The sequence below is a fragment of the Temnothorax curvispinosus genome, unplaced genomic scaffold (genome assembly GCF_003070985.1).
Source record: "Temnothorax curvispinosus isolate PA1 unplaced genomic scaffold, ASM307098v1 QBEX01012277.1, whole genome shotgun sequence".
NCBI lineage: Eukaryota > Metazoa > Arthropoda > Insecta > Hymenoptera > Formicidae > Temnothorax > Temnothorax curvispinosus.
In genome coordinates, this window is record NW_020222057.1 from 355 (window position 1) to 11,062 (window position 10,708).

The 10,708-nt window shown below is 35.3% G+C and overlaps 2 protein-coding genes across 2 annotated transcripts in view; one reads left to right on the forward strand and one right to left on the reverse strand.

The window, feature by feature from the left end:
* Positions 1-229: 229 nt before the first annotated feature.
* LOC112462343 (probable cytochrome P450 301a1, mitochondrial) lies at positions 230-6,718 on the forward strand. The gene is made up of 10 exons (XM_025028067.1): positions 230-672; positions 2,268-2,789; positions 3,515-3,631; positions 3,706-3,782; positions 4,697-4,898; positions 5,378-5,540; positions 5,635-5,804; positions 5,932-6,010; positions 6,120-6,323; positions 6,585-6,718. The coding sequence occupies exons 1-10, from the start codon at positions 650-652 to the stop codon at positions 6,690-6,692; spliced, it is 1,665 nt and encodes a 554-aa protein (XP_024883835.1). The 5' UTR covers positions 230-649; the 3' UTR covers positions 6,693-6,718.
* A 342-nt stretch (positions 6,719-7,060) lies between these two features.
* Positions 7,061-10,708, reverse strand: part of LOC112462345 (probable cytochrome P450 49a1) — an 11,646-nt gene continuing 7,998 nt past the window's right edge. The window contains exons 6-11 of the mRNA XM_025028069.1: positions 9,890-10,085; positions 9,299-9,458; positions 9,054-9,223; positions 8,818-8,896; positions 8,358-8,555; positions 7,061-7,170 (exon numbers count right to left, since the gene is read on the reverse strand). Of these exons, the coding sequence (XP_024883837.1) occupies positions 7,063-7,170; positions 8,358-8,555; positions 8,818-8,896; positions 9,054-9,223; positions 9,299-9,458; positions 9,890-10,085 (911 nt within the window). The 3' untranslated portion in view covers positions 7,061-7,062. The remainder of the gene's footprint in view (positions 7,171-8,357; positions 8,556-8,817; positions 8,897-9,053; positions 9,224-9,298; positions 9,459-9,889; positions 10,086-10,708) is intronic.

Genomic DNA, 10,708 nt, shown 5'->3' on the forward strand with positions numbered 1-10,708 from the left:
ATTATCAGATCTCGTATTTTACTCTACCCTTCTTTCACTTTGCAATATATGTGCAATATATGACTATATTGTTATTAAAAATAAATTTTTTTTTTAAAACTGCTTTTATGTAATTTTTATATTTTTATTGCAATTATTTTATTTATTCTATTTTGTTATTTTTATCTTCGCCAAAAAAGATCACAATTAAGGCATACTTTTTGTAATATTTTATTAAATGCACGTCGATTGATATTCGAAGATAATATGTTCCGAATAATAGCGATACAGAATTTTTTTTAAATTTAACGATTTTTTTTCGGTTAAAAAGAATGTTTAGGTGGGTTCGATGTAAGGTATCCGGACTGCGATACCGTTGCTGGAACAGGTTGTGAGTTAAGCCAAATTCATTCAAGATTCGGGTCATTTTGTGCTGGAGGGAGAATTCTTCAGTGGGGGGCACTTAACTTAGCGTAGATCGCGTCCCACGACCTTCTTCTTCGCTCGCGGTACACATCGTTTTCAGTAACGGTGCATCCATGAGGCTTAACGTTACCCAAGTCTTGGATCCTTTGTCTTCGTCACGATAGCGTGTGCGCGAGTGTATGAGTGAATCAGCCGTCAGCCGAAAATTCCAGTCAATCGTCTCCGTGAAGAGCGGATTCGGACGATGCTGTCTTTCAATATAACGAGGTGCGCTCGCGATAAAAATTACTGATATAGAAATTAGTTAATATATCAATTGCGATAATATTACGCTAATTTATTTACGGAATGTAATCGCAGGGTTTCCATAAAATTCACCGAATTAATTAGTGGAAAGAAATGGAAAATCATTTTCCTCTTCGGGCAAAGTGATTTCAATGCGCGAGAGACAATGCTTCCTGCTTGAGAGAGAGTTCGAACAACTTTCCCCAATTTTCTTAAATTAATTGTACTTTGTCGTAAAATGTTAGAAATTTAATATCTTGGCGCGATTGATAAATAATCCTAATTATTACAAAGCAATAATAACAAATGAGATTGTTCTGAGCGGCCTAAGAGAAACCTCTCCGCATTGTTTAATTCAATCTCGTACATATCCATTTGGCGTAAATTTTTAATTTTTTTAATGAGTAATAATTTGAACCTTTTAGAAATGGAATGTTTTCAAATGATCTCTGATTCACCTGCAGTTCGAGTTCAATGTTCGAGATAAACATCCAAATTTTTACGCTTTCTCGCCTCAACTTACTGGATCAACGCGCATATACTTTCGTTACTTTGCCTTGTAATCGCATTCACTTTTTTTTGGTTTACCTTTTTGGTAAACATTGTCTTTTAACAGACTTATACTTTAAAATAAACAAACATTTTATTCTGAGTATTCAAAAACGTCAACTTTACTACAAAAAAGAGAAGGAAGGAAGAGAGTTATTGTTATGCAGAAGAGATATTTACATATTAATATCTCTTCTGCATAACAATACATCTCTTCTTTCTTCCTCTTTTTTTATTTTAGTTCCGCTTTCTCTATTTTAGTTATCTCTTCGTTTAAACGCGCAATTTTTCGTAGTCTGAGTATTTTTTAAATAAATAATGACTGCTTAAGAAAACCTAAAAAAAAAACAATTAAAAAAATTCTTTACTAATTTGAACCCTTTTACAAACGGGAAGATACTCTGGGTCTTCCCATTGGTAAAGAGAAAGGTCCCAGAAGAAAAAGAAGAGCCAGAAGGGTCAGAGAAGGCCTTTTATAAATATGGAAAGCCGCGCGTTTTCAATTCGAATCTAATAAGAGAGAGTATATTGACACGGAGGATTGAAGCTGCGCATTAAAGGATTAAGAGAGAAAGAGAGATGCGCACAGATTATCATATTACGATCCTCGTCGGTGAAAGTTTGTTTTTCGTGGTTTGCATCTCGGCAATAAAAGTTCAGGAATTTGGGAGGAATTGCACAGTGCATTAGTGATGATAATAACAGCATTTACATGCAAAAGCGTAGTATATAAAATGAAACAAGTTGTTTTTTTTTATTGAGGATCCAGTGAATTTAGACGTAGTTCCCCGGAACAAAGCCCATATAACCTGCGTTAAACATCGATGATAAAATTCCTTTCATGAATATATACATTTCGGACAAAAAAAATGAAACAAGCAAATAACCACATAAAATAATAATCATACAAGGTAACACAATTAAAGCTGGTCTCGTTAATTATAATTTCCGTGTATTTCGCTGATAATTCGCTAGTCTTGCGATTTTATTTTGATAACGACACAGGTATTTGTATACTCCGATTAAAGAGAGGTGATAACGGCCGGGGGTTGCAGAATGAAACCGCCGCTACGAGTTTGCGGGATGCGACGCCGCTTGTTGCAACCCTGCGAGTCGCTTCTTCGAAGGGACGCGCTTCGGGTTTTCTGCAGCGACACGATCACGTCCACGTCCGAGTGTCCTCATGCGTCCTCATCGTCATCCCCCGGGATCGCGTCCTCGTCCATCAGACCGTACGACGAGGTGCCGGGACCGCGGCCGATACCGATCCTAGGCAACGCCTGGCGGCTGCTGCCGCTGATCGGCCAGTACCAGATCTCGGACGTCGGCAAGATCTCGCAGATGTTCTACGACGAGTACGGCAAAATCGTGCGGCTGAGCGGTCTGATGGGCCGCCCCGATCTGCTCTTTGTCTACGACGCCGACGAGATCGAGAAGGTGTACCGGCTAGAGGGTCCTACGCCCTTCCGGCCCTCCATGCCCTGCCTGGTGCATTATAAGAGCGTCGTACGCAAGGACTTCTTCGGCGATTTACCCGGCGTCGTTGGCGTGTAGGTGAACGATAATTATCGGAATAATTTTGCCTTCGATTTATTTAAACATAATGGGCCATGTATAGAAAAAACGAAGAACTTTCTCGTTAATCTAAAATCTAATCTCTCGATGAAAGTCGCACGGTAATATATATCTGAAAAATTTTTTAGAAATAAATTTTATTTTATTTAGTAAAAATTATCTATTATATTCTATTCTTTCATGTATATAAATTGTAATAGATGATATAAACGCAATATTGCGCTGAAGATGGCTCAAAATAAGTGTTGAAACGTTGCGTTAATTTAATCATTTTATTTAATTTGTCTAATAATATTATATATTTGCGTACTAATTACCGCGCCTGGCTCTTTTATTATTCCTATTTGATTTATTCAAGAGATCCTCCATAGATTTTTATTTTATATAAATATATAAATTCGCTTTTAAATAAATATGTAATTTAAAAATAAATTCTACTATATCTCTCGTTAAATTACATATTTATTCAAAAGCTAATTTGCAGAATTAGAAATGAACGAAGCTATCGGGAATTCGTTAAATAAACATATAACATGGAGTGGAGTAGGTACGTGTAGAATCTCTCGAGTTTCGTGACCTTGTCCTCGACTTTTTATTGTGCCAATAATATCTCAACGAAACCGAGCCGGGCAAACGGTCTTTATTTGTTCCGTTAGTTTATTCTGAACTCATCGCACGCTAATTTGATTTCTCCCATTAGACATGGCGAGCCGTGGAAGGAATTTCGCACGCGCGTTCAGAAACCTGTTCTCCAGCCGAAGACTGTGCGAAAATACATAACACCGATCGAAGTGGTTACGGAGGATTTCATAAGGAGGTAAAAGAGAGTAGGAAATAAATGTAGCATATATATTGCTGATTATATTGGCGATGTCTCTTAATGGGTTGTAGAATCGAGGATATTAAAGGAGACAACGACGAACTGCCCGGCGATTTCGATAACGAGATACATAAATGGGCTTTGGAATGTTAGTTTCTATATCTTATGTAAAGTATTACCCACTTATCTTTTGTGTCAAGTATTGACAACGTTGACGGGATATTGCACGAAACGGTCTCTCTATGCTAATAATAGATGGCTCAAGTTGTATTTAAAATATCCTGGCATTTAATATTTAAATTAGATATTTATTTTCAATTACTAATCCATTCGAAGCACGAATTTAGCACTGAAATATCCGTTCTTTTTCTTCTATTGACATTTTTTTTAATACAATTGTTTTATATTCACAAATACTTGTTAAATAGAAACTGCGTAGTCTAAACTAAATCATTAATATTAACTAACTTTCTGAATAATTTTAAATTGTTCTTATTTTAATTAAACGTTGAATAAAAAGAGTACAGATATACGATTATATAAAATATAATTTAGAAAGAAAGTTTTGTAGAATTAATTATAGCTCTATTATTTCGTAATAAAATTATTGTAATTGAACTTGATGAGATATATATTTTAGGAAATAATTGGAAAAGAACACTTTAGAATTAATATGTAAATCGGAATAAAATATTAAATATTGCTTTTTTTTCTCTTACGTATTGCATTTTCTATATTTCTAAATATGTATATATGTGGCGAAGTATAACTTTTAATCACTTCTTATAATTGTTTCTTGCATCATGACAAGGGTATATATTTAACTGTAAAACGTCTAACATTTAACAAGACTTAGTAACACTTTATGTACATATAAGAACACAATTTATTTCACAAAGGAAGAAAGAGAGAGAAATCGGGCGAAAGAGAAATTATTTGTGCATTAAAATTCTCACCGGGAAGAAAATTCGTTCCGAGTTTCTCGTTCCCGCTATTGGAACGTGCAATGACGATAGCATTTGCTATAACGTACTATGAATTATACATTTGTCGATCGGGCAGGTATTGGCCGTGTGGCGCTCGATGTCAGACTTGGGTGCTTAGGCGACACATTGTCGTCGGATTCCGAACCGCAGAAGATTATCGATGCGGCCAAATTCGCGCTGAGAAATGTCGCTTCGCTCGAACTTAAAGCCCCGTACTGGAGATACATCCCGACGCCCCTCTGGACCCGTTACGTGCGCAATATGAATTATTTCGTCGAGTAAGTTTAAAAGAAATAAGTAAATTAGACGAAGAATTCTATAAAGGAAAAAAAGATATGTATAATATCTAGATGAGGTATATAAAATAAAAAGAAATTTAATGATCCTTTGATATTCCGTCTCTTTTGTTCAATTATTGTAATTTTTGTGAGATATGAGATTGGGAAACATATAAATTCTTTATTTGAGATTTAAACACGTAAAAGTGAATTTTTTCTTCTTCTTTCGAGCATTTTATTAGATCATTTAATTTAACATATATATCTACGCGTTTGGAAGTAGAAAGTTACGGAAAATCAGTGGAACGGAAAAAGCTCGATTTCAGAGCCATTACCTGATTTCGTGATACATAAAAGCTCGATGTTACATAAATCTTTTTCTAACTTAATTTAATTCGCAGCTAGCTCGGTGATGATTCATTCCTGACACGCAACGAGTGGTTCATGAAGCGTGACAACATACTTATGTTTCATTTTAGGATATGCATGAAGTACCTTGACGCGGCGATGGTCAGGCTTAAAAGTAAGAAAGCCGTGGACGAAAGCGACTTGTCGCTGATAGAGCGAATTTTAGCCAAAGAGACAGACCCTAAGATAGCCTGCATCTTCGCTCTTGATCTGATACTGGTCGGCATTGACACGGCAAGTTGCACAATATCGTAGATTACAATTGCAATAATCGTACGTGTAACAACATCGTAATTAAAAGTATACATGTATACGATGTATATTGCAGATATCGATGGCGGTATGTTCGATATTGTATCAATTAGCGACTAGACCGGAAGAGCAGGAAAAGATACATCAAGAGCTGTTGCAAATACTCCCAGATCCATCCGTCTCTCTCACAACGAGCCACCTGGATCAGGCAATTTACATGAAAGCTTTCATCCGAGAAGTGTTTAGGTAATATTAAACGTCGTAGCACTAATAAACTTTGATAATAATTACTTATTAAACAGTTAATTTAATTTTTTACATATACTGATGGTAGCCTAATTTTGTAATTAAAAAGATCTTGTATGGGTTTCAGAGTATACTCCACTGTCATCGGAAACGGCAGAACGTTGCAGAACGACACCGTCATTTGCGGCTATAAAATTCCAAAAGGAGTACGCAGCATATTTTATTTTTACATCCCTCTACCGCTCAAGATATTCGTAAAAAATACCTTATGGTGTTTAATATACTTACAATTTTTTACAATTAATATAATTTTAGGTTCAAGTCGTGTTCCCAACACTCGTCACCGGTAATATGGAGGAATACGTCGCGGACGCGAAGACGTTCAAGCCTGCGAGATGGCTCAAAGATTCTGATAACGAGATTTTGCATCCATTCGCGTCGCTGCCATACGGTTACGGAGCACGTATGTGCTTGGGCAGACGATTCGCGGATCTCGAGATGCAAGTACTCCTCGCGAAGGTATAGTATTTTATATATATTTCTATAAATAGGGAATGCCGCATGGTCCCATGCGGGAACGGCAAAGAAAGTGTCCTCCAGCTTGAACAATCTCATTGCATTGCCGATATTTGATTTAATGTGTATACTTATCTTATCACTTTAATAGTAAATTTTCTTAAACTAAATGTTTAGTTTTTAAGTTTGATTTTACTTGGGCTTATAAAAATTTGCTCTAACAATGTAAAACAGCAAATATTATTATAACGATATTATTTTCAGCTCCTGAGATCGTATAAACTGGAGTACCACCACGAACCGCTAAAATATAAAGTCACATTCATGTACGCGCCCGATGGAGAACTCAAATTTAAAATAATAAAAAGATAGCATCCCGCAAATCGTGTAATATTGTAAAATAAATTTAGAGTAGCGTGTTAAAACAAAATTTGCAAATTAATGCTGATAAAAAACAATTGTAATTGCTACATTGTAATATATCAATGTTCGATTATATTACAAACATGGGTTTATTTCATAAGTATAAATTGTAGAAGTAACATTTATCATAAATGCGTTGTAATATTGTATTACATTAACGTACAACTTGTATAGCGCAATTATTTATTTGCATGTAAAGTTTTGCGTTAGAAACTAAATACAAGATTATGTAAAACTACGTCAATATAGAAGAAAACTTACAACAAATAGTATTTTTGACTACGTTCTTTTTCCTTTCCATTAGAAAGAAATAGAGGTATTATCTCTCGATAAATCTCAGCTTCAACGGTCCTTTCGGCGTGTACATTGGATTAATGTAATACTCCAACTTTTCATGGTGATATTCTATTTTATAAAACTGAAGAATCTGAAACAGAGAAAAACGATTTTTAACGTAGAAAGTTTAAAAAACTTGCTACTATATCACAATTTAACTCTTACATAACTATAATATATTTTATTGCGCGTAACTTAAAGTTACATACTGTTAAAATGCAACGCTCTGTTCCAAGAGTTGCTGTACTATAAATACAATTGGGGACCGTATTTTCTGATATATAATATATGATTGCACATGTAGGAGTTTCTCGAGCAATTAATTATATTATTCTACATAGATTAAGAAAAGTAAAAGTAAAAACCATTTCACAATACGTCGCAAATGACCCGTCGCCAGTCGCAAAGGATGGCAATTGCTAGTTCAAAAGTGCTATTTCCGGTTACGATTGCCAGTTGCGGTTGCCAAAAGAAAGTTGGTCAACTTTTAACTTTTTGGCAATCGCAACCAGAAATGTATATATTTGTATATATTTGTTACTTTGGAAACTATAAAGTATGATCAAGCAATTTGTTGAAAGAAAAAAATCAAAATTTTCAAAAATTTAGAAATAATTTGCAAAGTGGCGCTACGTGATACCCGAAAATTTTGTAGATCTTCTAAAGTTGTAAGATTTTACAAGAGACAAACACATATTCTTTGATCTCATCAACACAGAGAAAGCTCTTCAATGCAATACAATAATAGGACGACAATGAAACGCATTGTTAGCGTCAAAACTACGAGAATAGTAGAAAATTGCTATGACAAGTAGGTACATTGCAAAATTACGGTTGCAAGTCGCGCAATGCACGCTTATTTCTGCGACAAGATGTAATCGCAGAATTGCATTGTACCGTATAAGCGGCTCTCCTTATGCTTACAACACATCGAAAACTCATCTTAGCGTTACATAATTATTCTTGCCATAATGGCGATAAATATAAATAAAATATAATGGTTGCAAAATATTCATGCCACAAATAAAATATGTAACTTGTAAACGTTTTATGTAAGATTGACTTCAAATTCATCGGCAAAAATTTGTCGTTAAAATGAAAGTCGTTGAATTACCCAGAATGCTCGCAAAATAGTTTACATTCTTGAATGCAATTACCCGAAGAAAATAAGTTGGTAGTCTGATCTCTAATCAGCGAGAGTGGAATAGGTATTAAAACTTTCCTCTTTCTAAATCGTGGACTTTAGCGCACTTCCGACAATTAGAAGTCGCCTCTCACCTTGCTAATGACGATAATTATTTCGAGCTCGGCAAATCGCCGTCCCAAGCACATTCGTCTGCCGTAACCGAAAGGAAGTGAGGCGAACGCGTGACGGACACCGTCGTCGCGCAACCATCGTTCCGGAAGGAACTCGTTACTTCGCGGAAAGTACTTCTCCAGATTGCTAATGACGTAGTGTTGAAATACCACGTGCACCTGAGAAACAATTCTCGGTCTTGATTACGATCTAGCTTTTAATTATCCCTTAAATCCCCATAGACTGTTTAGCGTTAACAAATTTAATTATAAATGATTGTACTTTTTAACTTTATGTTATAAAATAGAATAAATTTTTTTTCTATTTTAGAATTTTAATTATGTATAGTTAACATTTAGGTTTAGATTGCCATTAAACATCAATTGCATTGTACTGATTTATGACTGTCAAATTTAAATTGGCGAAAGCTTTCCCTCTTACTCCTTTCGGTACACAATAGCCGCTGATTATAATATCCGAGGTTGTACTTCGCCCATTGCCTATGACAACTGGATACATTCTAAACGAGACAAAAACATAAATCGTGAAATACACGCTGATAATAATTATTGTCGAGAATACGAGTCATTCGTAAGCAACGTTAACTTTATTGCAAAACAATGGATTTGAATCACACGTTTATCAACTTATCGGTTATCCACTCGATCTTAACGAACCTTAGAGTTTCCTTAATGCATGCCTTCAAGTATTTTAAATTGTCGGTGTTTGTCACCTCGAGAGGCGTGTCTCGATGCGGGAGAACATTGCGGATTTCATCGTACGCCAAAGCCTGTTTCTCCGGATGTAGCGCTAACTGATAGAGCACCGAGGCTACCGCGGTCGAGGTCTACAAATAGCTTAACTCTATAACATTCATATATGAATCGTTTGATAGGAAAATTTCAAATTACAAAATGTTTACCGTATCGACGCCAACCAGGAACAAATCTAGAGCGAGGATAGAGGCTACCTTCGTGTCACCCTCGCGAGCTAGAACTCTCTCCAAAAGAGACAGTTCCTTGTCCGAATCCACGTTGCTCTTGGCCCTCGACAGCGCGGCGGCCGTATATTTCGATATGGTACTAAAAACCAACGAAAACTTCCCATTCCATTTTTTGTAACCAAATTAAAAAAAAAAGACAGTTGTAAAGAGAATTAAATTGTAAAACAATGTGTTACTTGATTTTTATTGCCATTTAAGATTTTTGAAGGGGTAGACACCCTAATCAAGCAACACGAAATTTATCACAATTATATATCTCCTTTAAAAAACAAAATTTATGTGTGTCGACACATTTCGCAAAAATCAGTTGCTTACAAAAAAACGGAGTGGAAAGTTTTCGTTGACTTATCCTTTGTAAAAAAAGCCATATATTTATATAATATAAATTTATATATATATTGATATTGTATTACATTTAACTCTCGATAGATACTCAAGAAGCGTAATAACGATTTTCTTCAAACATATACAATGGTGAACGATAGAATTACGTTCCGATCGAGATTTTACCTCACAATGATATCCAAAGAATTTACATATTGTTTCCACGTGGGTGTATTGAAGAGTTTCCAAAAAGGTATCTTTAGTTCCAGCACAGGCACATTTTTAAAGAACGTGATCAATGCGTCTATGAGCCGCTGCGTTTCTGCGTTCGCGTCATCGTCCAAGCAACCCAAGCGCACATCCAACGCGACCCGTGCAATAGCTGTCAACAATAAAATTACTTATTAAATTCATTTATCTACATTTATGCGAATTTATGCAAATTTATTTATTATTTGTTATGTTCTACAAATCTGTTTTCAATGCGTAAAAATTATTGGGCCTTTTGGAAAATTAACAATAATTTTTCTTTTTTAAGAAAATGCAAAAATAATTTTTTATTTTTTACTTAATTGTAATCTTATTCCACAAACTTTCACTATCTTCCTTGTACACAATTCGAAGATTTTATTCCCTAAAACTTTCTATAAACTTTATTTTAGAGATAAATTCTCCAGATGCAGCATTAATCTCGGAAAGAGCCCAAAGATTGACATTTGTTAATTCTTTTCCACTGTTTACATTCAATCCCCTTACTTACATTCTAAAGACCATTTGTGCATCTCATTGAGAAAGTTGGCAGGCACCTCGTACTTCCGATCCCGTATCTTTGCTATTCTACAAAATAAGAGGGAATAAGTCGCTTTATAATAGTTAAAGTAGGACGCGAAACGTATAGTTGAGTAGGCGGGCAAATGGCGAAAGCTAAATGAGAAGACTCGAAAAAGGTCAGGTATCATTGTCTGCGCTAAAGACGGCGTTTACGAAGTAATAATAAAATTCGGC

Bases quoted from the DNA above. Each gene is read 5' to 3' on its own strand.
- LOC112462343 (XM_025028067.1), top strand. From the start codon at position 650: ATGCTGTCTTTCAATATAACGAG. The intron at 4,899-5,377 runs GTAAGTTTAAAA...GTTTCATTTTAG, and splicing joins AATATGAATTATTTCGTCGA to GATATGCATGAAGTACCTTG. The intron at 5,541-5,634 runs GCAAGTTGCACA...TGTATATTGCAG, and splicing joins TACTGGTCGGCATTGACACG to ATATCGATGGCGGTATGTTC.